At 49.7% G+C, this 27,116-nt stretch overlaps 1 protein-coding gene across 2 annotated transcripts in view; it reads right to left on the bottom strand.

Annotated features, from left to right (window-relative positions):
• Window positions 1-27,116, bottom strand: part of PI4KA (phosphatidylinositol 4-kinase alpha) — a 268,461-nt gene that overhangs the window by 87,172 nt on the left and 154,173 nt on the right. For both annotated transcript variants that reach the window (XM_075321257.1, XM_075321249.1), the window contains exons 25-29: window positions 16,899-17,023; window positions 16,585-16,666; window positions 16,025-16,108; window positions 15,779-15,868; window positions 7,509-7,628 (exon numbers count right to left, since the gene is read on the bottom strand). In XM_075321257.1, coding sequence (XP_075177372.1) covers window positions 7,509-7,628; window positions 15,779-15,868; window positions 16,025-16,108; window positions 16,585-16,666; window positions 16,899-17,023 — 501 coding nt within the window. The remainder of the gene's footprint in view (window positions 1-7,508; window positions 7,629-15,778; window positions 15,869-16,024; window positions 16,109-16,584; window positions 16,667-16,898; window positions 17,024-27,116) is intronic.

Raw genomic sequence — 27,116 nt, forward strand, 5'->3', positions numbered from 1 at the left:
TTCTTTGGCGCTCCATTGGGAGACCCAGACAATTGGGACGTCCAAAAGCAGTCCCTGGGTGGGTATAATAACCCCTCGTGATAGGACCGTAAAAACAGCCCTACCCTACAGGTGGGCAGTCGCCGCCTGAAGGACTTGTCTACCTAGGCTGGCGTCCGCCGAAGCGTAGGTATGCACTTGATAGTGTTTGGTAAAAGTGTGCAGACTCGACCAGGTAGCCGCCTGGCACACCTGCTGAGCCGTAGCCTGGTGTCGTAATGCCCAGGACGCACCCACGGCTCTGGTAGAATGGGCCTTCAGCCCTGAGGGAACCGGAAGCCCAGCAGAACGGTAGGCTTCAAGAATTGGTTCCTTGATCCACCGAGCCAGGGTGGATTTGGAAGCTTGCGACCCTTTGCGCTGACCAGCGACAAGGACAAAGAGTGCATCCGAGCGGCGCAGGGGCGCCGTGCGGGAAATGTAGATCCTGAGCGCTCTCACGAGATCCAACAAATGCAAATCCTTTTCACATTGATGAACTGGATGAGGGCACAAGGAAGGCAAGGAGATATCCTGATTAAGATGAAACGGGGATACCACCTTAGGGAGAAACTCCGGAATAGGGCGCAAAACCACCTTGTCCTGGTGAATCACCAGGAAGGGAGATTTGCATGACAGAGCTGCTAGCTCGGACACTCGTCGAAGAGACGTGACCGCTACTAGAAAGGCCACTTTCTGTGAAAGGCGAGAAAGGGAAACATCCCTCATAGGCTCGAAAGGCGGCTTCTGGAGAGCAATTAGAACCCTGTTCAGATCCCAGGGCTCTAACGGCCGCTTGTAAGGAGGGACGATATGACAGACCCCTTGCAGGAACGTGCGTACCTGAGGAAGTCGTGCTAGGCGCTTCTGAAAAAATACCGATAGCGCTGAGACTTGCCCCTTGATGGAGCTGAGCGACAAACCTTTTTCCAACCCGGATTGCAGGAAGGAAAGAAAAGTAGGCAATCTAAATGGCCAGGGAGAGACTCCCTGAGCAGAGCACCAAGACAAGAATATTTTCCACGTCCTGTGGTATATCTTGGCGGAGGTAGGTTTTCTGGCCTGTCTCATGGTGGCAATGACCTCTTGAGACAATCCTGAACCCGCTAGGATCCAGGACTCAATGGCCACACAGTCAGGTTCAGGGCCGCAGAATTCTGATGGAAAAACGGCCCTTGAGACAGCAAGTCTGGTCGGTCTGGTAGTGCCCACGGTTGGCCTACCGCGAGGTGCCACAGATCCGGGTACCACGACCTCCTTGGCCAGTCTGGAGAGACGAGGATGGCGCGGCGGCAGTCGGACCTGATCTTGCGCAGCACTCTGGGCAACAGAGCCAGAGGTGGAAACACATAAGGAAGCTGGAACTGCGACCAATCTTGAACTAAGGCGTCTGCCGCCAGAGCTCGGTGATCGTGAGACCGTGCCATGAAAACTGGGACCTTGTTGTTGTGCCGAGACGCCATTAGGTCGACGTCCGGCATCCCCCAGCGGCGACAGATCTCCTGAAACACGTCCGGGTGAAGAGACCATTCCCCTGCGTCCATACCCTGGCGACTGAGGAAGTCTGCTTCCCAGTTGTCCACGCCTGGGATGTGAACTGCGGATATGGTGGAAGCCGTGTCTTCCACCCACGTCAGAATCCGCTGGACTTCCTGGAAGGCTTGCCGACTGCGAGTTCCTCCTTGGTGGTTGATGTATGCCACCGCTGTGGAGTTGTCCGACTGAATACGGATCTGCTTGCCTTCCAGCCACTGCTGGAAGGCTTGAAGGGCAAGATACACTGCTCTGATCTCCAGAACGTTGATCTGAAGAGTGGACTCTTGCTGAGTCCACGTACCTTGAGCCCTGTGGTGGAGAAAGACTGCTCCCCACCCTGACAGACTCGCATCTGTCGTCACTACCGCCCAAGATGGGGGTAGGAAGGATTTCCCTTTCGACAATGAGGTGGGAAGCAGCCACCATCGAAGAGAATCCTTGGCCGCCTGAGAGAGAGAGACGTTGCTGTCGAGGGACTTCGACCTCCCGTCCCATTGGCGGAGAATGTCCCATTGTAGTGGACGCAGATGAAACTGCGCGAAAGGGACTGCCTCTATTGCTGCCACCATCTTCCCTAGCATGAGGCGTCTCAAGGGGTGCGACTGGCCCTGAAGGAGAGATTGCACCCCTGTCTGTAGTGAACGCTGTTTGTCCAGCGGAAGCTTCACTATCGCTGAGAGAGTATGAAACTCCATGCCAAGATATGTTATCGACTGGGTCGGGGTTAGATTTGACTTGGAAAAGTTGATGATCCACCCGAAACCCTGGAGGGTCTCCAGCGCCACGTTCAGGCTGTGTTGGCATGCCTCTTGAGAAGGCGCCTTGACCAGCAGATCGTCTAAGTAAGGGATCACGGAGTGTCCCTGAGAGTGTAGGACTGCAACTACAGCTGCCATGACTTTGGTGAAGACCCGTGGGTCTGTCGCCAGACCAAAGGGCAGGGCTACGAACTGAAGGTGTTCGTCTCCTATAACGAAGCGTAGAAAACGCTGGTGCTCTGGTGCAATCGGTACGTGGAGATAAGCATCCTTGATGTCTATTGATGCTAGGAAATCTCCTTGAGACATTGCGGCGATGACGGATCGGAGGGATTCCATCCGGAACCGTCTGGTTCTCACGTGGTTGTTGAGAAGTTTTAGGTCCAGAACGGGACGGAAGGATCCGTCCTTTTTTGGTACCACAAACAAATTGGAGTAAAAACTGTGACCTTGCTCTTGAAGAGGAACAGGGATCACCACTCCTTCCGCCTTTAGAGAGCACACCGCCTGCAGGAGAGCATCGGCTCGGTCGGGAGGCGGAGACGTTCTGAAGAATCGAGTTGGAGGACGAGAACTGAACTCTATCCTGTACCCGTGAGACAGAATGTCTCGCACCCAACGGTCTTGGACCTGTGGCAGCCAAATGTCGCCAAAGCGGGAGAGCCTGCCACCGACCGAGGATGCGGAGGGAGGAGGCCGGAAGTCATGAGGAAGCCGCCTTGGTAGCGGGTCTTCCGGCTGTCTTTTTTGGGCGTGACTGAGCCCGCCAAGAATCTGAACTCCTCTGATCCTTTTGAGTCCTTTTGGACGAGGAGAATTGGGACCTGCCCGAGCCTCGAAAGGACCGAAACCCCGACTGTCCCCTCCTCTGTTGGGGTTTGTTTTGTCTGGGCTGAGGTAAGGATGAATCCTTACCCTTGGACTGTTTAATGATTTCATCCAAGCGCTCACCAAACAGCCGGTCACCAGAAAATGGCAAACTGGTTAAACATTTCTTGGAAGCAGAATCTGCTTTCCATTCCCTTAACCACAAGGCTCTGCGTAAAACCACGGAGTTGGCAGATGCCACTGCCGTACGGCTCGTAGAGTCCAGGACAGCATTAATCGCGTAAGACGCAAATGCAGACATTTGAGAGGTTAAGGATGCCACCTGCGGAACAGATGTACGTGTGACCGTGTCAATCTGTGCAAGACCAGCTGAAATAGCTTGGAGTGCCCATACGGCTGCGAATGCAGGAGCAAACGACGCGCCGATAGCTTCATAGATGGATTTCAACCAGAGCTCCATCTGTCTGTCAGTGGCATCTTTAAGTGCAGCCCCATCCTCCACTGCAACTATGGATCTAGCCGCAAGTCTGGAGATAGGGGGATCCACCTTGGGACACTGGGTCCAGCTCTTGACCACGTCAGGAGGAAAGGGATAACGTGTATCCTTAAGCCGTTTGGAGAAACGCTTATCTGGATAAGCGTGGTGTTTCTGGACTGACTCTCTAAAGTCAGAGTGGTCCAGAAATACACTTAATTTACGCTTGGGATACCTGAAATGGAATTTCTCCTGCTGTGAAGCTGACTCCTCCACTTGAGGAGCTGGGGGAGAAATATCCAACATTTTATTGATGGACGCTATAAGATCATTCACTATGGCGTCACCATCAGGAGTATCCAGATTGAGAGCGGTCTCAGGATCAGAATCCTGATCAGCTACCTCCGGCTCATCACCCAGAGAATCCTCCTGCTGAGACCCTGACCAGTGAGATGAAGTAGAGGGCCGCTCATAGCGAGCTCGCTTAGGCTGTCTAGGACTGTCGTCCGTGTCAGAGCCATCACCCTGGGATGCGTGGGACACCCCCGGAGCCCGGAGCTGTTCCAACTGAGGGGGGCCATGGAGCAAAGAATCAACAGTGCCCATGGTCTGAGTTACTGGTCTAGACTGCAAGGTCTCTAGAATCTGAGACATAGTCACAGATAATCTATCCGCAAAAATTGCAAACTCTGTCCCCGTCACCTGGACAGTATTCACAGGTGGATCTCTCTGGGACACCTCCAGCAGAGGCCCCGGCCGAGCAGGGGGCACAGGGACCGAACACTGCACACAATGGGGGTCAGTGGAACCTGCCGGTAGAACAGCCTCACAAGCGGTGCAAGCAGCATAAAAAGCCTGTGCCTTGGCACCCCTGTTTTTTGCGGACGACATGCTGTATTCTCCACAGAGCAATCCAGGAGGGTATATAGCCAAGAATCACCAGCGACCGTTTAGTGCAATGTATAGCATGCAAGCATAAAAATACAATTGAACACTTCGTCACTAGTGGGGTCAGCACCGGAGGTGCCGCTTACCGCCCGCTAAAAGCGGGTTGTAGTCGCCAGAATCCCGTGCCTGGGTCTCCCAGAACTTGTCTCCCCTTTCCAGCTCAGCCTGCACATCAGGAATGGCTGCCGGCGTTCTGTGAAGAGGGGCGGACCGTGGGCGTGCCTCAGACAAAGTGCGGGAAACTGGCTTCCCACTGTGCTCAATGTGAGGGCTGGAGTATGTAAAGCAGATTCCAGCCCTCAGCGCTGACGTTCTGCATAGCGTCCCGCCCTTCCCCTGACTGGCAGGCCTGGGGGCGGGAACGAAACGGAACTAGGCCGCAAAAGCCGGGGACTCTAGTAAAAAGTGCGGCCGACAAATATGCACTGCCAGCGCGGAAGTCCCCGGCGCACCACAAGTCCCAGCCGCGTCGCAGTAAAAACTGCCAGCAGGGGCCGGCGCGGCAGTTCCCCACACACAAACTCCCTTAGCAAGCTGTGGAAGTGTGGCACAAGCGCAGCAGCGCTATTGTCCCCGGCGCACTAACACACCCAGCAATGCTGCAGTGTGTGCGCGGTCTGTGCGGGGACACAGAGTACCTTGGTGTAGCAGGGCCCTGTCCCTGACGATACTCCTCTCCATATCCAGCAGATTCCCCAGGGGCTGTGGACGGAGCACGGTCTCTGTGCCTGGAGACCGGTAAATCCCACTTCGCCCAGAGCCCAAAGGGGGATGGGGAAGGATGCAGCATGTGGGCTCCAGCCTCTGTACCCGCAATGGGTACCTCAACCTTAACAAACACCGCCGACACAAAGTGGGGTGAGAAGGGAGCATGCTGGGGGCCCAAGTATGGGCCCTCTTTTCTTCCATCCGACATAGTCAGCAGCTGCTGCTGACTAAACAGTGGAGCTATGCGTGGATGTCTGACCTCCTTCGCACAAAGCTTGAAAACTGAGGAACCGTGATCCCACGGGGGGTGTATAGGCAGAAGGGGAGGGGCCTTACACTTTTAAGTGTAATGCTTTGTGTGGCCTCCGGAGGCAGTAGCTATACACCCAATTGTCTGGGTCTCCCAATGGAGCGCCAAAGAAAGATACAATAAATATTACATATATATCACAGCCTAATGCACAGTAACAACTCTGTATGGGGCATACAAAGCTCTGTCGGTTGATTTATGCATTGATTGTAAGGAGGGGAGGACCAGCCATGTACAGCATCCAATGGAGCATACCCACAGAAAAACGTATTGTATTAAAGAGAACCTATCAGATCCCCTATGCCCTCCCCCCCAACAGTAATGTAACCTGTATGCCCAAATTCCCTGCCTAACCAGCCTTGTATAACGCTATTCACCAATATGAATGTTTTAAAGACAAAAAAAACAAAAAAAAGCAAACAACAACTTGTAAACCTCACTGTCCCTATGCTAATTAGGCCTGTAACTAGTCGCAGGGGCGTTAGTTCCCCAGACTAGTTGTCCAATTTCCATGTTATCGCACCTCTGTGGGTGTGATAACATGATTTGCAAGAGCTGCTTCACCTCCAGCTCCTGGAAGTCTTGCGCATAAACACAGCTCATTTCGGCCACATCAGTATGTCTTTGAAGCAAGGTGGACGTCACCCGGCTTCATTAGGCGCACTACACAGGACCAGAAGTTCAGAAGATGGCTCATGTACCCAGCGTCGGACTGGCTACCGGAGCAATCTCCAGTAATGCCAGGCCTGGATTCAAATACCTGCATTGCACTCCGGAGCTCTCACCTGAGCTCTGGAGTGAAGCCAAGACTGTACCACGAGCGCCGAGTGATTGATTCTCCGACGATTGCGGTTCACTTCTTGACAGCTGCAGACAGGCTGGGCTGATCTGCGGAGTTCAGGTGAGAGCACCGGAGATTACCTCGGCCTGTCTGCAGCTGACATGAACTGAGCTGCAAGCGCCAGGGAATCAATCACTCGGCGCTCGCGGTACAGTCTAGGCTGCATGCCGGAGCTCAGGTGAGAGCTCCAGAGTGCAGTGCATGTACCTGAATCCAGGCCTGTCATTACTGGAGATTTCTCCGGTAGCCAGCCCGACGCTGCATGTACCTGACTTCTAAACGTCCGGTCATGCGCAGAGCACCTAATGAAGCCGGGAAGCGTACGCCCAGCTTCAAAGGCACACTGAAGCAGTGGAAATGAGCCGCTCGCATGCGCAAGAGCATCAGTAGATCGCGGTAATGCCGGCTCATGGAAATCAGGTTATCATGGACACAGAGGTGTGATAACACGGACGACTAGTCAAGGGAAACAACGCCCCTTCGACTAGTCAAGGGCCCTATTTGGCATAGAGAAAACAAGGTTTATAAGTAGGGGTTTTTTTTGTTTTTTTTTTAAATATTCATATTAGTGAACAGCGTAATACAGGGCTCGTTGGGAAGGGAACTTGGGCATACAGCTATGAATGCTGCTGGGTTGGAGGGTATAGAGGACCTGACAGGTTTCCTTTAAAGGAAGAAAATGCACAAAAAAAGTTACCTAGTACTAAAATTAGGCGTAAACTAGCTGCGTGCATGAGGCCTCATACAAAGAGTAGGCTTTATCAGCAGGACACAATTCTCAGGTCCATAAAGTATCACACAGATGTTTATATACAGATCCTGAGAAGTGATAGCACAAACTAATTACCGCAATACACCAGATGCAAAAGTGGTAAAACTTCCAACCCAAGTAAATAAATCTAACAAGAAAGCATTTGGTTCTGTTATACATGGCTGGTGAGATTCAATTAGGAACGTAATTTTCATACAACACATAAACCATGCATTCAGATTCTAGCAAAAACGCCAGTACTTAAAACTTGGTTTAGCAAATCAATAGAATTGTATTAAAGAATTCCTCCTAAAACCAGCCATGTAGTTACTCACCCCTAAAGTCGTGTTCTGCCTGTTGTAACCTGCAAAATGCAATATGCTTTCAGTAGCCATGGCAAGGCCGGTGTGCTGAGAGAGGCCGGACACCCAGTTTTGGTGTTTGTTCAGGTATTCCTATAGAAAAAGTAGATACAAAACATATGGTAACAAAATTGTACAAACCATGAAAAATGGCAAAGGTTTAAAGGTTAGATCATTTATAACTGGGTGAAATTATGCTCATGCCCTTTAAATGGAGTTACTTGGGTGAGAAGAGTTTGTTTATCCCAGTGGAACAGACAAGTTAGGCAGATCGTATGGCTTGTATCCCGGATCATTAACGTATTGCCTTGAATCTTTCTGGATTGTGCATATTGAAAATTGAATAATGTTTATTTCCCTTGCACACGTGCCTTGGCTTACAGCGCACTGTGGTTCTGAAGCATGAGTCACTCCTGTTACCCAAGAAGACTTCTAGCCTGCGTCATGTGTGTCCCTGCAACACCTACCGTGTTTTTCCAAAAATAAGACCTACCCCAAAAATAAGCCCTAGCGGGGATTTTCAGCATTTTCGGAGCAAGGCTTAAATATAAGTCCTCCCCCGAAAATAAGCCATAGTCGTGGTTTAATAATGAAGTGTCCATGCAGCCAAAAAAGTTAAACACTGCAGGACACTTCATTATAGAAAGCAAACACTCCACAATCACACTCACCAGATACCGAGCGGAGGACCTGCAGTGATCACACCCCCACGCACATCAGATCTCACACACACACACACACACACACACACACAATCAGATCTCACACACAAACATCGGATCACACACACAAACATCGGATCACACACACAAACATCGGATCACATCCAGCGACACCGATTTCTTCTCACCAGCAAAATCCTGACAGGCTGTGCAGTGGAGCGCAAGGACCTGCCGCAATGCTAGCTTACAGGACATGCGGACACACGTGACTTCCTCCCATCATTCCCTGGAGCCGAAAGCATCCTGTAACGCTGGATGTGATGAGTGTGTGTGTGTGTGTGTGTGTGTGTGTGTGTGTGTGTGTGTGTATGGGAGATCTGCTGTGTGTGTATGTGTCAGTGATCTGCTGTGTGTGAGAGCGTCGGACAGAAGGTGAGGACGGCGTGCAGCACCCACCGGAGATCACAGGGAGGACCTGGGAGCCACGCGGACGTCCAGCAGGTCTGGTAAGTATTATCTCCTGGGAAGTGGGTGGGGGGGGGGGCTGCTTTTTTGGGGGGGTAAACTTATCCCACAACCGTGTTTCTCCAAGAATAAGACCTCCTCCAAAAATAAGCCCTAGTGCTTTTTTGGGGGGCAAAAAAAGTATAAGGCTATGTGCGCACGTTGCGTACAGTCACTGCAGAATTTTCTGAAGCGATCTGAAGAGCACACGTGCGCTTCAAATCGCTGCAGAAAATGTCCGTAGTGAAAAAAAAAAAAAAAAAAAAAAAAGCAGATTCCATGCGCTCTGCCTGCAGCTCCTGCCATAGACAGTGCAGGGGCTGCCGGCAAAGCACACGGAAGAAGTGACGTCACTTCTTAGAACGCGCGCTTCTGGCAGCAGCCGAAGCGCTGCGCTCTAAAACGCCACGTGCGCACGGCCCCTGCACAATCTCCATAGATTATGCAAGGGACGCAGGACGCATGCAGTTAAGCTGCGCTACAAAGCGCAGCGTAACTGCATGTAATTACGCAATGTGCGCACATAGCCTTAGACCGTATATTATTTTTTGAAAAACACAGTAGTACCTCCTGACTACCCAGTAGGTACAGCGCTACCAGATGTGAACCAATATAGCGACTCCCCAAGGAGAATAAAATAATAATGAATAAATCCCAAAGTAAGAATAAATACAAATTTTCTTATTCAAGTCATTATCCACAAAAAAAAAAAAATCTGAAAAAATAAATAAATAAATGTAAAAACAACGTAAGAAACACCTTATTAAAAATAAAAGAAGAAAAGAAAGTAAAGGCAGTGTGGTCAATGGCATATCACATTATGGCAAAACATTGTATAAATACCATGGGTAGTATTTATTGGCACTTTATTTTCTTTATAGTTCTCTTTATGTAAAGACTTGTTAACCCCCTCATTTTGTAATTTATTAATGTATGATGGTATTTATACAATGTTTTGCCATAATGTGATATGCCACTGGCCACACTGATTTTTCTAACATTTTGTTTTCCAGTTTTTGAGTGGATAATGAATCTTGAATAATATTGTTTGTATATATTCTTATTCTGGGATTTCTTCATTGTTACATTATTCTCCTCGGGAAGTCATTTATTGGTTCATAGTCTTTCTTAGGATTCCAATAGAGCTTGATATAACTTCTACAATTCTATTATGGGCTTTTTTTGTCCAATATTGGTTATTTATAGCGCTACCACCAGTTGCCTGATAAGAACCACCAACTCTGTGGGAGTCTTCTTTTTCCAGACTGTGGTGGAAGATCATGAACTGCACATGTGACTTGTATTAAACAATCTGTACTCAGAGCTATCAGTGTGTATTACCAGTGGTAATTACATAGGACTGCAAATGAGTTCTACAACATTATGTGTACTCAAGGAGTTATCACTTGTATAACCTGTAGTGTTACAAAGGACTGCAGGTAATATCTACTGTTATCTGTACTCCGGCAGTTATCACGGGGTCACCAGTTGTGTTAGGGGTGCTTCACACACAGCGAGATCGCTGCCGAGATCGCTGCTGAGTCACGCTTTTTGTGACGCAGCAGTGACCTCATTAGCGATCTCGCTGTGTGTGACACTGAGCAGCGATCTGGCCCCTGCTGCGAGATCGCTGCTCGTTACACACAGCCCTGGTTCGTTTTCTTCAAAGCCGCTCTCCTGCTGTGACACACAGATCGCTGTGTGTGACAGCAAGAGAGCGACAAATGAAGCGAGCAGGGAGCAGGAGCCGGCGTCTGACAGCTGAGGTAAGCTGTATCCAAGATAAACATCGGGTAACCAAGGTGGTTACCCGATATTTACCTTAGTTACCAGCCTCTGCAGCTCTCACGCTGCCTGTGCTGCCGGCTCCGGCTCTCTGCACATGTAGCTGCTGTACACATCGGGTTAATTAACCCGATGTGTACAGCAGCTAGGAGAGCAAGGAGCCAGCGCTCAGTGTGCGCGGCTCCCTGCTCTCTGCACATGTAGCTGCATTACACATCGGGTTAATTAACCCGATGTGTACTGTAGCTAGGAGAGCAAGGAGCCAGCGCTCAGTGTGCGCGGCTCCCTGCTCCCTGCTCACACTGGTAACTAATGTAAACATCGGGTAACCATACCCGATGTTTACCTTAGTTACCAGTCTCCGCAGCTTCCAGACGGCGGCTCCGTGCAAGCGCAGCGTCGCTTGCACGTCGCTGCTGGCTGGGGGCTGTTCACTGGTCGCTGGTGAGATCTGCCTGTTTGACAGCTCACCAGCGACCATGTAGCGATGCAGCAGCGATCCTGACCAGGTGAGATCGCTGGTCGGATCGCTGCTGCATCGCTAAGTGTGAAGGGACCCTTACATAGGACTGCAGCTGACCGACTACATTATCTACACTCAAAGAGCTCTCACTGTGTCACCTGTGGTATTAGAACCCATTTAGGCTATGTGCGCACTAGAGCTTTTTACCTGCGGATTTACCCGCGGATTTGCCCCGGAAATTTCTTGAGAAATGTCTGCAATCTTTGTGCAGACATTTCCCATGAAATTCAATGAGAAAAAAAAATAGCTTTGCGCACTGTGCGGATTTTTCTCAAGAAAATTTCTTGAGAAAATTTTCTCGAGAAACTTTCTTGAGAAAATGTGCATGTCCATTAATTTCCGCAGGTACCGGGGGTATTCCGGGGGTATTCCGCAGGTAGCAATGATGTGCGGTATACCCCCGGAATAGCCGCGAATTACCTGCGGGAATGATCATCGCTGCCTGCGGTTTTGCAGGAAGCGATGTCATTATGTCAGGAAGAGGAAGCGGAGCAGACGTCACACTCCCTGGACGCCGCACAGAAGCACTTCCGTGCGACCTCCAGGTGCCAGTCTGTGTCCTGCTCCGGCCTCGCGGCTGCCTGCACTGCAGGGTGTCAGTGTCTGCCCGCAGTGTCAGCAGCCTGTCACGCGGCAGCGCAGGCAGACACTGACATCCTGCAGTGCTGGGAGCCGCGGGGATGACGATCGCTGCTGTCAGGAGGTGAGATCATTACCTGCTGTGACGATCTCCTGCCTCCTGACGTCAGCGCTGTCTATGCCCGTCTCACGAGCGGCCCGAGACTGTCACTAGCGGTGACGTCACGGGCTCTCGCGATACTTCTGACAACGCAGTCAGTGACAGCGCTGACGTCAGCAGTACAGGAGATGATCACAGAAGGTAATGATCTCATCTATGCTCCTGATGGCAGCGCTCGTCATCCCCTGCAGTGACCTGAGCTGACCTATTGATGTTAGCTCAGGTCACTGCATTGCTCTCCCAGCCAATGGGGAACATTCTGTTCTTCATTGACTGGGACAGCGACTATGGTATGGATCGCCGTGGGACCCCCCCCCCTATTGGATTACGCCGGACGTGGATTGATTGATTCTTTTCAATAAATTGGTTAAAGAGGCTATGTGGGGAGTGTTTTTTCAAATAAAACTTTTTTTGTTGTCTATTTTTTAATTACTACTGACTGGGTTGGTGATGTCGGGTATCTGATAGACGCCTGACCTCACCAACCCCAGGGCTTGATGCCAGGTGACATTACACATCTGGCATCAACCCCATATATTACCCCGTTTGCCAACACACCAGGGCGCGGGATGAGCTGGGGCAAAGCGCCAGGATTGGCACATCTAATGGATGCGCCACTTCTGGGGCGGCTGCGGCCTGCTATTTTTAGGCTGGGGAGTGTCCAATAACAGTGGACCTCCCTAGTCTGAGAATATCAGACCCCAGCTGTCCGCTTTACCTTGGCTGGTGATCCAATATGGGGGGGACCGCACGTTTTTTGTTTTAAATTATTTATATAATTTAAAATAACAGCGTGGGGTGCCCACTGTTTTGGATTATCAGCCAAGGTGAAGCTGCCAGCGGTGGTCTGCAGGCTGCAGCCGTCTGCTTTACCCTAGCTGGCTACAAAATATGGGGGGACCTCACGTCATTTCTTTTTTAATTATTTATTTATTTTATGGCTAAATACAAGGCTAAGCACCCTTTAGTGCCACATGAAAGTCACTAAAGGGTGCCAGCTTAGAAAATGCAGGGAGGTGGAACATTATATAGGTTTTTCTCATCTATCTATCTATCTATCCCTCTATCTATCTATCTATCCCTCTATCTATCTATCTATCTATCTATCCATCTATCCCTCTATCTATCTATCCATCTATCCATCTATCTATCTATCTATCTATCTATCCATCTATCCCTCTATCTATCTATCTATCCATCTATCCCTCTATCTATCTATTCATCTATCTATCTATCCCTCTATCTATCTATTCATCTATCCATCTTTCCCTCTATCCATTATCTGTCTATCGATTATCTTTATTATTTATTGCAGGGACAAACCTGCGGTAAATCCGCGGTAAATCCGCGGCAAATCCGCGGCAAATCCGCATGCGTTTTTGCCGCGGATTTTTCCGCAGGTGCGGAAATCTTCCACTCCCAGAAGTTTCTCAAGAAATTTTCTTGAGAAAATTCACATTTCTAGTGCGCACATAGCCTAAGACATATCGATAACGTTTATGATTTTGGGACCGTCTAAACAAGTCAGCAATTATCCAACACAGAGGTCCCCAACCTTTTTGACCATCAGAGCCACATTCAGCCCTGAGTGTGGCTCTCATGGTCTGAGCCAAATCCAGCTCCCCCACCCAGCCCTTCACAGTAATGAAACCCGGAGCCCCCATTCCTGGTACAATGACAGCCAAAGCTTTTCCACAGAAATCACACAGAGCAGTATACCAACATCCAGGAGTCCCTCAATACCCCCTAATCAGAATTCTTGTATCAAGCACTCCCACCACACTGTCACAGCCAGCTTCATCTACCTCCTCTGACAGGTAGTATCATTCGGTCTCCATCTTACCATGCTTAAATGATCTCTAAACCCCCAAGTCCAGTATAGGAGCATCCAGATCTGCTACTCAAAGTTCATCATCTGGAAACCTAATGGCAGACAGCCGCGAGCCACAGATCCTAGTCTCACAAACCACAGGTCGGGGACCCATGATCGAACGAATGAGCATGCAAAGTATGGTTGGCCTGTCTAAACTGGCAATTAAAGCACCACTGTTCATCTTATGTATAGCCAATTGATGGTCGCTCTGTCTAAATGGGTTCTTAATGCAGGTGACAATTACTATTTACTACATTATCTGTATTCACATTTATCACTGTGTTATATGTGATGTTGCATAGGACTGCAGGTAAATTTACAATATCATCTGCACTTGATTGTAATCACTGTATTATCTGTGGCGTTATAATTTTCTTTAGGGGATGGTAGTGACAGTAAAACATCTTTTTTTTTTTTTTGAGGCTCAGGCCCTTCATCTTTCCTGACCCTACCAAAGCCCTTTATTTACATAAGTAAAGAGGCTGCTGCCCTAAACCACTAAAACCACTTTTGTTTCTTAATTGTTGAGGATAAGACACTGAAGGTACCGTCACACTAAGCAACATCGCTAGCAACATCGCTGCTGAGGCACAACTTGCTAGCGTTGTTGCTTAGTGTGACATCCAGCAACAACCCGGCCCCTGCTGTGAGGTCGTTGGTTGTCGCTGAATGTCCTGGGCCATTTTTTAGTTGTTGCTGTCCCGCTGTGAAGCACACATCGCTGTGTGTGACAGCGACAGAGCAACAACTAAATGTGCAGGCAGCAGGAGCCGGCTTCTGCGGACGCTGGTAACCACGGTAAACAGCGGGTAACCAAGAAGCCCTTTCCTTTGGTACCCGATATTTACCTTCGTTACCAGCGTCCGCCGCTCTCAGCTGTCAGTGCCGGCTCCCTGCTCTCTGCACACGTAGCCGGAGTACACATCGGGTAATTAACCCGATGTGTACTGTGGCTAGGACTACAGGGAACAGGGAGCCAGCACTGGCAGTGTGAGAGCGGCGGACGCTGGTAACGAAGGTAAATATCGGCTAACCAAGGAAAGGGCTTCTTGGTTACCCGCTGTTTACCGTGGTTACCAGCGTCCGCAGAAGCCGGCTCCCTGCTGCCTGCACACGTAGCAGAGTACACATCGAGTAATTAACCCGGTGTACTGTGGCTAGGCGTGCAGGGAGCCAGCGCTAAGCGGTGTGCGCTGGTAACCAAGGTAAATATTGGGTTGGTTACCCGATATTTACCTTAGTTACCAAGCGCAGCATGCTTCCACGTGTAGCGACGCTCCAGCGATCCCTGCCAGGTCTGGTTGCTGGTGGGATCGCTGGAGCGTCGCTTAGTGTGACATCTCACCAGCGACCTCCTAGCAACTTACCAGCGATCCCTATCAGGTTGTATCGTTGGGATCGCTGGTAAGTTGTTTAGTGTGACTGGGCCTTAACAGATAGATTTTTTTGGTTATCCTAAGGTTATGCCATTAACTGAAAGCTTTGATATACGTGAAGCGCATGCACACCTACTAGTGATGGGCGAGCACTAAAATGCTTGCTACTTGATTCGAACTGGTCAGACGCTCAGAAAAGCGCCACACGAGTAAAGAGCATTATGGAAAGTCAATGATTGGCCTGTTCTGGGCTCCGCCCACAACCCCGCCATCCATAACCAAAGCATTTCCACCGGGAGGGAGAACTTCTTCACAGACTGAGAATGGTTGTCCCTGGGGTGGTTGCACACATGACGCAGTGAAACAAGCTTGTGCATTGTGGTCGTCGTTTCACGGATGAAAAATCTGAGCACCTGCGATACTCGGCCGAGCTCCGCGTCTACCCGAGAACCCTGAAGCTCGATCGAGTAATGAGAAGTGCTGAGCACACTCGCTCATCAGTAACCGCTACCTCTCAATTTACCGTGGACATGAGACTGGGATCTCTGACTATTGTTCTTTAGATGGGTGCAAGGCCCACAGCAGAGGTGGGACCCACATATATTAGGCAATTACAGAATACCCTGCAGACAAACCAATGCTGTCCACAAGTATATTATATATACTTAGGGGAGATTATATATATATATATATACACATATATATATATATATATATATATATATATATATATATATATTTATATATATATAAAATCAAAACTCAAGATTCCAGTTAATACCTGCAAGTGGGATTTAGTCACAGACGGTGCCCATTTCATAGCTTCTTGCAGGATCATCCCACATCGAGCAGCAAAGTCCTTAACTATACTCTGTGATAAAGCAAGTGAAAATAATTTGATCATGTAAGCTATTATATTGAGATATTGTTCAAAATTAATTATTGAATACAAAATAAAAATAGATTATAAGTAATAAAAAAGAAAAAAAGCATCCGTAGTTCTGAGAAAAAAAAAAAGTCCTCTTACCTCTCTGGCCTCATAAGTATCAGGCACAGTGATTCTGTATGGAGCATCTGGAATGTCATAATATGGTTGGTCCTTGTGAATGTCCTGAAATTTGACCAGAGCAGTATAATATAAGCACTACAATTACAGTAAACCTGACTACATCCTTTTATGTTAAATAAGGACAACTGGCAAGTCTAACTGGTACATTGGGGTATGCCTAGTGCCTGGCATAAAGGAGATGGCGCATATGTTTTTGTGGTTTTCTTCATTTCTTGCTGTCTGTTATTATATGTGTGACACCGGAGTAACCTGATCTAAGCTATTGTGGCGGTGTGTTCTTCTTTCTTCTGAGTGTAGCTCTCTGCTTATGATTGGTCAGTGTCATACAGGTGGTAGAAGTACACGCCCCCAGTGAAGACTTTCATATTTTTGTTCTGTTCTGTAGCTGCTATTACACAGTCTGTCCAGTACAACATAAAAATTAGGTGAAAGGTCCTCTTTAATACAATGTCAATTCGATCTAACAGGGTTTCATTGGTTGTAAAGACTTTAAACCGATTTTCAGGAATTATACGCACCGCACTAAGTGACAATGACAACGTCTGCAGGATATCAAGCATGGTTTTCAACACTGTGCCGCTCCACAGTAAATGTGGGAACCTAAAACAAGGCAGAGAGCTTTCAGCACTAATCAAAAGAGAAGACTGTGGAGAAACACTGAATGAGGCAATAATTCACTCCAGGGAGAAAACTTACACAGATTTGCAGTATGTTTGAACTGTCTAATATTTCGATTTAAATTTACAAAGATTCACAAATCCTGTTTTTTTTTTACATATGTACATACCATGTAATCATATATCACTCTGAATTTTGTGGCGGTTATACTCACTTGTCTACTAGCCCAGATAAATACTTGTCTGCGACCCTCCGGATACGTTTGTGGATGTGATTAAAGTTCACAAGCAGGAACTGAGCATGGCGCTCCAACTCTTCCTCATTCTCCTTTGTTTTAGGCTTTACGAAGGAAAAAAAAAAATAACACACTTTATAATGGCACTAGTGACTGTATATGTAGGTTAGTATCATAATACTCATTTCCAGCTGCCACTGAATATAGTACAGTAGGATTGCTTTCAGCTGTACCGTGAAGCTATGAATCATGTCTGTGGAAGGAATTTCTATATGATAGTCCACTTGTTTTAAAAGTAATTCAAGTAATAATTTAAAGGAACATCAATATACTTAGCTTTATTATTAAATGTAAGTTTGCTGGTGCTATATATTTTTGGCAGCCGACATATTGGAGACACTTTCTTATTGCATTGTGAATGGAACAGCGCCTTATGGCAGCTGCAATGAATATATATATGTGCACGAAATTGTTGTTGACCGCACTTTCAAACAGTGAAGTTTTCGTTGGGAGTTTTGTATGAATCACGTTTTTTTTTTTTTTCTTTTTTTTAGAGATTTACACATTGTTACGGTTGCTGCGAGCACTGGAGACTATGTCCAGATTTCTTGCTACTGCACATGTGCGAGCGCTGGAGACTAGGTCCAGATTTCTTGCTACTGCACATGTGCGAGCGCTGGAGACTAAGTCCAGATTTCTTGCTACTGCACATGTGCGAGCGCTGGAGACTAAGTCCTATCTCGGAGCCATTGCACATGTGCGGGTGACATCATCGCTGACACGAGGTCACATGTCTCTGACACCTTCTATGCCGATTGGTCGCTGGTCATGTGCTTGTGACGCCTTGCTCGGTGATAGGCCAGCATGACGTCACTCTTGTCGTTCTGGCAGCCGATTGGCTCTGGTGTCCTCCATCTTGGATGAGGCACAGAGTCTATATAAGACCCTGACACACGCCGCATGGCGCTCAGTCCTCTTGGTTCATGCATGAGGGTAGACGCCCTGTGCACGTTCCTCTAGGCATTCCTCTGTCTATGCAAGGTGAGCGCTACCGGCAGGGTAGCGTTCTTATACCTTACAGCTTCGGCTGCTGTCCGTATCCTTACCTCTTAGGGGAGCGGACATAGGCAGGTGCCTGAGGCACATGGTCTGGCTGGGCCTTGTGATGCGACTCGTAGGTGGACGTTGCCGCTAGGGTAACGTTCCTTATACTGCGTCTGGCAGTTGTTCGTATCCTCGCACACTAGGGGAGCGAACAGAGGTAGGAGCTTTGTGCGGCTTACGCTGCTGTTCGTCTCTTTTGCCCCACTAGAAGAGCGGACCTAGGCAGGTGCCATATCTAGTGGTTCGTGTCCTCGCACACTAGTGGAGCGAACGCAGGTAGGAGCTTTGTGCGGCTTACGCTGCTGTTCGTCTCTTTTGCACCACTAGAAGAGCGGACCTAGGTAGGTGCCATTTCGCACACATTGCCTTTGTCTCTGTGATTATTAACAGAGATCATTCCACACACCCTCCAAGTAAGGGAGGAATTGCTTTACTTACTTATTATATCCTTCTGTGAGTTAACAGAGGTATTGCACTCTGCCATAGTCTGCAGCAGAGTCTTTGCACGGTGGACCCTGACTGTCTGATACTCCTTTAAGTTATTATCAGACAGCCCCCCGTAACACACATAGTGTCCGGTGTAAGTGGTTTGGTTATCACACAAAAAAAAAAAAAATTTTTTTTTTTTTTTTTTTTTTACAAAGCATCACTGAATTTTTAAGGATATGGTTTTTTTTATTTTTCTGCCGAAAGTCACGTGAGGGCTTGTTTTCTTGCGAGAGATGGAGTACTGGTACAATTTTGGACCACATAATATTTTTTGATCGCTTTCTATTCTGCTTTTTTTGTGGGGTGGAATCAAGAAGAAACAGCAATTCAATATTTTGGGGGTTTTTTTCACCGTATAAAAGTGATAAAACAGCTTTATTCTTCGGATCAGTAAGATTACAGTGATAAAACATTAATATTTTTGTATCTTTTTGAAGCTTGTACACTATAAGAACAATTTTATAGAAAAAAAAAATGATTTTGCATTGCGGTATTCTGGGAGCTATAGGTTTTTTATGTTTTAGCTTACTGAGCTGTATGGTGGCTTGTTTTTTACATGACCAGATGACATTTTCAGTGGTACCATTTTTATTTACTATTTATTTATTATGACTTTTTCATCACAATTTATTCCACCTTTTTGTCAACGCTATGATGGTTAAAAAAAATAAAAAAAAAAGTTACGAAAACGTTTTTTCAGTGTTCACTAAATGCGTTAACTAGTGTGACAGTTTTTTTCAGATCAGGTTGTTCAGGATATCTATACCAAATATGTGTACTTGGTTGCTTATTTTTGTTTTTACATAAATAAATGTATTTATTGCTATAATAGTAGGATTTTTGTGTACTCACCGTAAAATCTCTTTCTCTGAGTCTTCATTGGGGGACACAGGACCATGGGTTATGCTGCTGTCACTAGGAGGCTGACACTAAGTAAACATAAAAAAGTTAGCTCCTCCCTAGCAGCATACACCCCGAGCCGGAGGCGGGCTCAGATCAGTTGGTGCACAAGCAGTAGGAGGAGTACCAGAATCACCATACATAAACACAAGTTGTAACTAAAACAATGCAGCCGTGCAAACAAGAGGTCTATGAACATAAGACCACTGAAAAAATAGCCGGCAAATGCAATTGAATCAACCAAAAAACCAAGCAGGGTGGGTGCTGTGTCCCCCAATGAAGACTCAGAGAAAGAGATTTTACGGTGAGTACACAAAAATCCTACTTTCTCTATCGTTTCATTGGGGGACACAGGACCATGGGACGTCCAAAAGCAGTCCCTGGGTGGGAATACCGAAAAACCCGCAGAGGAAGAAAAACAACAACCTCCCTCGGCGGGCTTGCACTATAATTGAATGCTGCCACCCTATTACAGGTGTGCAACTGCTGCCTGCAAGACCTTTCTCCCAAAAATAGCATCTGCCGATGCTTGGGTGTGAACCTGGTAGAACCTAGTAAAGGTGTGCAGGCTAGACCAGGTGGCGGCCTTGCAGACCTGGTCGGCCGACGCCTGATGCCTAATCGCCCAAGAGGCTCCCACTGCGCGGGTAGAGTGCGCCTTTACCCCCCGCGGCGGAGACTTGTCCCGAATCCGATAGGCCTCTGATATGGCGGAACGGATCCATCTGGCAATTGTGGCCTTGGATGCCGATTGACCCTTCTTGGGACCAGAAGGGAGAACAAACAGACCATCTGACTTACGGAACGGCGCGGTTCTGGAGACATAAATTCTAAGTGCACGCACTAGGTCCAGGGTGTGCAAGGACCTCTCCAAGCTGTGAGAGGGGCCAGGACAGAAGGACGGAAGGACGATTTCCTCGTTAAGATGGAACGGGGAGACCACCTTTGGGAGAAAAGCGGGATCTGGCCGGAGAACCGCTTTGTCCTGGTGAAAAATCAAAAAGGGGGAACGACAAGAGAGAGCTGCCAGCTCTGACGTCCTGCGAATAGAAGTGATGGCAACAAGAAACACCACCTTCCATGACAGGTGAGAAAGGGAAGATTCTCGCAAGGGCTCAAATGGGGAGCCCTGAAGTGACCCTAGGACTAGATTAAGGTCCCACGGTTCTAGAGGCCGCCGGTACGGCGGTGCCAGGTGGGCAACTCCCTGGATGAAGGTCTTAACCTGTGAACGAGCGGCCAGTGGCTTCTGAAACAGGATTGATAACGCCGATATCTGGCCCTTTAGTGTTGCGAGCGAGAGACCCGCATCTAGGCCTGACTGCAAGAATGCCAATAGGGAAGGAAGGGAGAAGGCGAGAGGAGAAGAAATATTCTGCTCTTCACACAACCTGAAGAAAACCTTCCACGTGCGGTGGTAAATCTTTGATGAAGATGGCTTCCTGGCCCTAATCATTGTCTGAATCACTCTTGAGGAAAAACCAGCCTTAGCTAGAACCCAGGATTCAATGGCCAGGCCGTCAAATTTAGGACCTGTGAGTTCTGATGGAAGAGAGGCCCCTGCTGCAGGAGATCTGGACGGTCTGGAAGGCGCCACGGAGCGTCTGCGAGGAGCTGAGTTAGTTCCGCGAACCATGCTCGCCTGGGCCAGTCCGGAGCCACTAGGATGACCGGTATCCCTTCCGCCTTGATCTTCTTGAGGACCCTCGGAATTAGAGGGAGCGGAGGGAAGATGTACGGGAGACTGAACTGGCTCCATGACAGGGTGAGGGCGTCGACTCCTAAAGCCAAGCGGTCGCGGCACCGTGCTACAAAGTGCGGAACCTGACGGTTGAACCGGGAGGCCATTAGGTCCACGTCCGGAACTCCCCATCTGTCGCAGATCTGGTTGAAGACTTCCCGGTTGAGGGACCATTCTCCGGAGGCGAGGCCTTCCCTGCTGAGGAAGTCCGCCGCCCAATTGTCCACGCCTGGGATGTGTACCGCTGAGATCAGGGAGTGATGACACTCGGCCCAGTGCAAGATCTTCTTGACTTCTCACATCGCCCCGACACCTCTTGTGCCACCTTGGTGGTTGATGTACGCCACCGCCGTCGCATTGTCCGACTGGATCCTGACCGGGCAACCCTGTACGAGGTGCCGAAACTGCTGCAAGGCTAGCCGGATGGCTCTTATCTCCAAAATGTTGATCTGGAGGCAACTCTCTCTCGGTGACCATCGGCCCTGCGCTGTGTGATGTCGAAACACTGCTCCCCAGCCCTGGAGACTGGCGTTGGTGGTCACTATCTTCCAGTGGAGCGGGAGGAAAGACCTCCCTGATGCGAGGTTGCGCTGATTGAGCCACCAACGGAGGGAGTGGCGGGTCTCCGGCGAAAGATGAAACCTGCGGTCCAGAGAAAAGGGAGATCTGTCCCATTTCTTCAGCAAGGCCAGCTGGAGGGGTCGGAGATGGAACTGTGCAAAGGGTACCGCTTCCATCGCCGCCACCATACGACCGAGGACTCGCATGCCGAACCTGATGGACACTTGGCGCTGACGCCGGAGAGCGCGGAGTCCTCGTTGTAGGGAGGAGATCTTCTCCTGTGTGAGGAAAACTCGCCCTTGGATGGTATCGAATACCATGCCTAAAAAGGTGATCCGACGGGCCGGGATCAGAGAGGACTTCTTCCGATTTATCAGCCACCCTAACCGTGAAAGGGTGTCGATCGTGACCTGAACCCCAAGACGACAGTCCTCGAAGGAAGAGCCCTTTATCAACATATCGTCCAAGTACGGGATGACCATGACACCCCTGGCATGCAGGACGGACATGGCAGCAGCCATGATCTTCGTAAAGACCCTGGGTGCGGAAGCGAGGCCGAAGGGAAGAGCCGTGAACTGGAAGTGATCTTCCGCTATCGCAAAGCGGAGGAACTGTTGGTGAGAGGTGGCTATCGGGACGTGAAGATAGGCGTCTTGAATATCCAGCGATGCCAGGAATTCGCCTACCTCCATGGACGCGATGACGGACCGGAGTGACTCCATTCGAAACGGCCGAGGTCTCACCGACCTGTTCAGAAGCTTTAGGTCGAGGACGGGACGGACAGAGCCGTCCTTTTTGGGGACCACGAAAAGGTTGGAATAGAACCCCTTGAAACGCTCTGCGGGAGGGACTGGTACCACGACTCCGGTTCGGAGGAGGGAGTCTATGGAGTGAAAGAACGCGCGAGCCCGCGCGGTAGACTCGGGAGGGCGAGATAGGAAAAAACGTCTCGGTGGCTTTGCCTCGAATTCTATTTTGTAGCCTGATGTGATGATCTCTCTGACCCAGGCATCGGCGGTCAGGGGGATCCACACATGCTGAAAACGAGACAGACGCCCTCCCACAAGTCTGGCGCTGTTGCGCGCCGACCGCGAGTCACTTGGATGAACGACGGCGGTAACCGGAAGAGGATCTCGTGGACTGGCGGGGGCGTGAACGCCAGGCGGGATTGGTCTTGAATGACGGGGTCTTCCTGTCTCTCGGAGGAGAGCGGCTTTTCCGCGGCTGGGGATTGGAGCTGAAGCTGCGAAAGGGCCGGAAACGAGCGGTAGAGCGCCGATTCTGGAAGCGCTTGGGACGCAATTGGGGGAGAGATGTACTCTTTCCTCCCGTTGCATCGGAGATCAGCTGGTCCAGCCTATCTCCGAAGAGACGCTCCCCTAGGAAGTGCAGAGACGTTAGTGACTTCTTAGAGGCCGCATCCGCGTTCCAGGACCGGAGCCAAAGGGCTCGACGGATGGCCACATTGTTGCTGGCGGCCTGGGTCGCGCAACTTGCAGACGCCAGGGCTGCATTGAGCAAGTACTCACCCGCGAGGGAAATCTGCGAGGCGATGGGAACCAGGTCCGGATTGGCAGGAATGGCGCGGAGACCGCAGCGTAGCGTGTCCGCCCAGGACATCAGGGCCTTCGCAACCCAAACCGAGGCGAAGGCCGGAGAGAGGGATGAGCCCGCTGCCTCGAAGGCGGAACGGGCCAACCTGTCAATAGTACGGTCCGTAGGGTCTTTGAGAGACGTACCGTTAGTGAGTGGAAGGACTGTGTGAGAAGACAGGCGGGAGATTGGGGGGTCGACCACAGGGGAACCTGCCCAATCCTTTCTAAGACCCTCAGGAAAGGGATAATGCAAATCGATGGACTTACCGCTGGTAAATACCCTGTCCGGCTGTTGCCTGTGGCTGCGCAGTAACTCAGCGAATTCTGGATGTCCGCTGAATGTGTTCTGGGCCCGCTTCACCCGCTTAAAAGGAGATCTGGGTGCTCTGGGAGGAGACTGGGTCCACCTGTACCTTCAAGGTCTGGTTTACTGCTTCTATCAGGCTATTTACCATGTGCCGGATATCGGCCGCCTGCTCTGAGTCCTGCAGGGGTACCGCATCGGAATCATCCTCGGAGCAGTCAGAAGCCTCCCTGGAGGACTGACGGTCTGGACCTGGGGATGAAGGTGAAACCTGGGAAGAGTCTGAGGACGAGACCTGGCGGGTCCGTTTCTGAGCAGCAGAGGAGGACCCTGCAACGGGGCTCACCTGCTCCGGAGGCAATTGCGCCGGGTCTGCGGGAATCTGGGCGAGCGACGGCAGCAGGCGTAGAGCTTGCGCGATGGTCCGAGAAGCCTCAGAGAGGGAATCTACGGACTGGGACAGGGACGCTAGCCAGTCGGGGGGGGCGGGACGCAGGGCCCTGCAGCATATGGCGCTGTGGCGTCTGCGGTATCAGAAACGTCGGCCGCGGAGTTCTGCGGAGGCTGCGCGTCTGTAGAACAGACGGAGCATAGTGGGGCGTCCTGACCCTGGGAAAATTTGGAGCTGCAGGAGGAGCATGCATGCAAAGGGGGCCTGCTTGGATTGGGTGGGCTTAGCCTTAGGCATGGTGCAAACAGGTACTCTCCCTGGTGGCTGCTAGGAAGGAGACAGGAGAGGGTTAACTCGTCCCTAAACTCAGAGAATGCTACCTAGTGAGGGCTACTCCTTAGGAGCAGAGCTTACCCAGGTCCTGCGTGCTGCCCACCAGTCCAGAAGTGGAGTCCAGGAATGAGCTGGCCAGAAAACTCAGAACGCCGGCGCGCTGCAGCCTCAGGGGACCAGAGGCAGGCTAAAATGGAGAGGGGACGCTGGAGGAGGCTGGGGGAGGAGCAGGATTCCGGCGCGAAAAGCCAGGAGGATTTACAGCCCCCACCATCAGCCAGGAGGCAGAGCAGTGGGAGGTACAGAGGGAGACGACCGGCGGCCAATAGCGCTGCAGGGGGGCGTGGCTAGGACGCAGGAGCGACTAGGCCGAGACCGGGGACTAAATTTATGGAGAGGGCCGGGGGAAAGAGCAGGGAAGTCGGTCCTACCTGCAATCGGCGGCGCCGGCTCAGCGATGGATGCGGTGCAGGCAGGGCTCCCTGCCCTGCCTGTGAACAGCGCTGCTCGTCCAGGAAGGCTCCGGGGGAGAGCGTGCTGAGGCAGGGTAGTGGACATCATGATGGGGGTAGACAGCCCCCTATCACACACGCTGCGGAGGATCCATCCCTGCTGTACTCCCCTGTACGCCCTTTGGGGTGATACCTCAGGGCGAATCAGGGGTGCCCACAAAACAACCTGCCCACACGCGCACCCCCGGGAGTGGTACCACGGGGACGGGCGGGGGAGAGGGCCCCGACGTCTCAAGCCCCTGCGACCCTGGGGAGCGGTACCCACGGGGCTGCGGAGAATGAGTGAAGCGAATACCTGCAGAGAAGAAGACGACAGGTATGAGAGTGATGAGCGGCGCCGAAATAAAAGAAAAACGCGCAAAAAAAAATACATGGCTGAGGGGGGCCGAGACGGCCCACATCAGCCTCCTACGACACTAAGCTAAAAACTGATCTGAGCCCGCCTCCGGCTCGGGGTGTATGCTGCTAGGGAGGAGCTAACTTTTTTATGTTTACTTAGTGTCAGCCTCCTAGTGACAGCAGCATAACCCATGGTCCTGTGTCCCCCAATGAAACGATAGAGAAATTTACTTTCTTTTTTTCTTTAATTTCATTTTTTTTTACATTTTTACAATTAGTTTTTTTATACTTTTTTTACTTAGTCTATTACTCTGATTGCTGGTATAATATATGGCAATGGACAAGCATTGCAATACAATATACCTGTCAGAGCTGCACTGACAAAAGCTTCTTAGACCATGCTCCTGGCATGGTCTAACAGGCTTGCCGTAGCTAGCCTACCTGGAAGTCGTTGTGACTACCTTGGGTTACCATGTCAAAGATCAGGCCCCTGTGATAACGGTGCGGGGCTCCCGATCGGGTGGGAGTGAGAAGGGACTCCTTCTCCCAGTCTCCTAAATGCTGCAATTGCTATTGATCATGGCATTGAAGAGTTAAACAGCCAAGGGTAGCATGGGGACTATTCCTGGCTGATACAGCCAGAGTTTGTCTATACCTTACGCCGAGCTACCAGCGGTTATCCTGTGGGTACAGCTCCTGCCCGCATGAATATCATGACGTACATTTCTGTCATTATACAGGAACCCCTTCTCAACCTTTATGTAAGAAAGTCAAATGTCGTAAAGGGTTTAAAGTGTTATTCTCAAGTTGTGTCTTCAGCAGCAAACAACTCTGCAGTCTCCTTAATTCCTTGTTCCTGGGCACACTTTCTTGAATGACAGTTGTGATCAGTTACCCTTTGCTACTGAAATTATTCTGACATCTACACTGTTATCACTATATATTTTCATTTATTTAAACACACAAATACAGGGCTAAGGAAAGTGATTAGGAGAACTACTCTGGAAACTGCTGATGGTGGGGATCAGGAGACTGTGATTATGTAGAACTGATAAGAGCAGCTAGATGAGCAGCTAACTAATGTATAGAAATCAATGGGCTGGACTGAGATGATAAGAGTAGAGATGAGCGGACCTGTGGAAGTTAGGGTTCTTCTGGTCCAGTGGAACTTTTTTGAAGTTCGGTTTTGGACCTGGACTTGACCTCAACTTAATTTGTAATCACTGATTGACAGTTCAGGTCTATGCCATATGCAGCTATCCTTAACCCCTTAACGACCCATGACGTACTAGATACGCCATGGATCGTGTGCCGGTAAGCCCCGCCCCCTGCCGCCGGCAGCGAGACGCGCACATATCAGCTGTTATCAACAGCTGATATGTGTGCCTGCTAGCCGCGGGTGGAATCGCTTCCACCCGCGGCCATTAACCCCTTACATTTCGCTGCCAAAGTCTTGGCAGCGATATGTATATGGGCGCCGCCATGACAGTGACTTACCCCGCCCCCACCGGAAGTCACGTGACATGATCACGTGACTTTCGGCGGTTGCCATGGTAGCACAGGGTCATGTGATGACGCCTGTAGCTAACATGAGTCACTTCCTCTCAATGGTCGGAATACAGCCGGCATTGAAAGTGAAGCAGCAAATCTGCAGTTCTCAGCTCTGTAGCTGAGATCTGCAGATAGTGCAGAGCGATCGGATTGCTGATCGCAATAGCCCCCTAGGGGGACTAGTAAAATAAAAAAAAAAAAAAAGTAAAAAAAAAAGTTTTAAAAAATTAAAAAAAAATAAAAAAACCTAAAAGTTCAAATCACCCCCCTTTCACCCCATTGAAAATTAAAGGGTTAAAAAAATAAAAAATACACACATATTTGGTATCGCCACGTTCAGAAATGCCCGATCTATCAAAATATAAAATCAATGAATC

Source organism: Anomaloglossus baeobatrachus, chromosome 1 (genome assembly GCF_048569485.1).
Source record: "Anomaloglossus baeobatrachus isolate aAnoBae1 chromosome 1, aAnoBae1.hap1, whole genome shotgun sequence".
NCBI lineage: Eukaryota > Metazoa > Chordata > Amphibia > Anura > Aromobatidae > Anomaloglossus > Anomaloglossus baeobatrachus.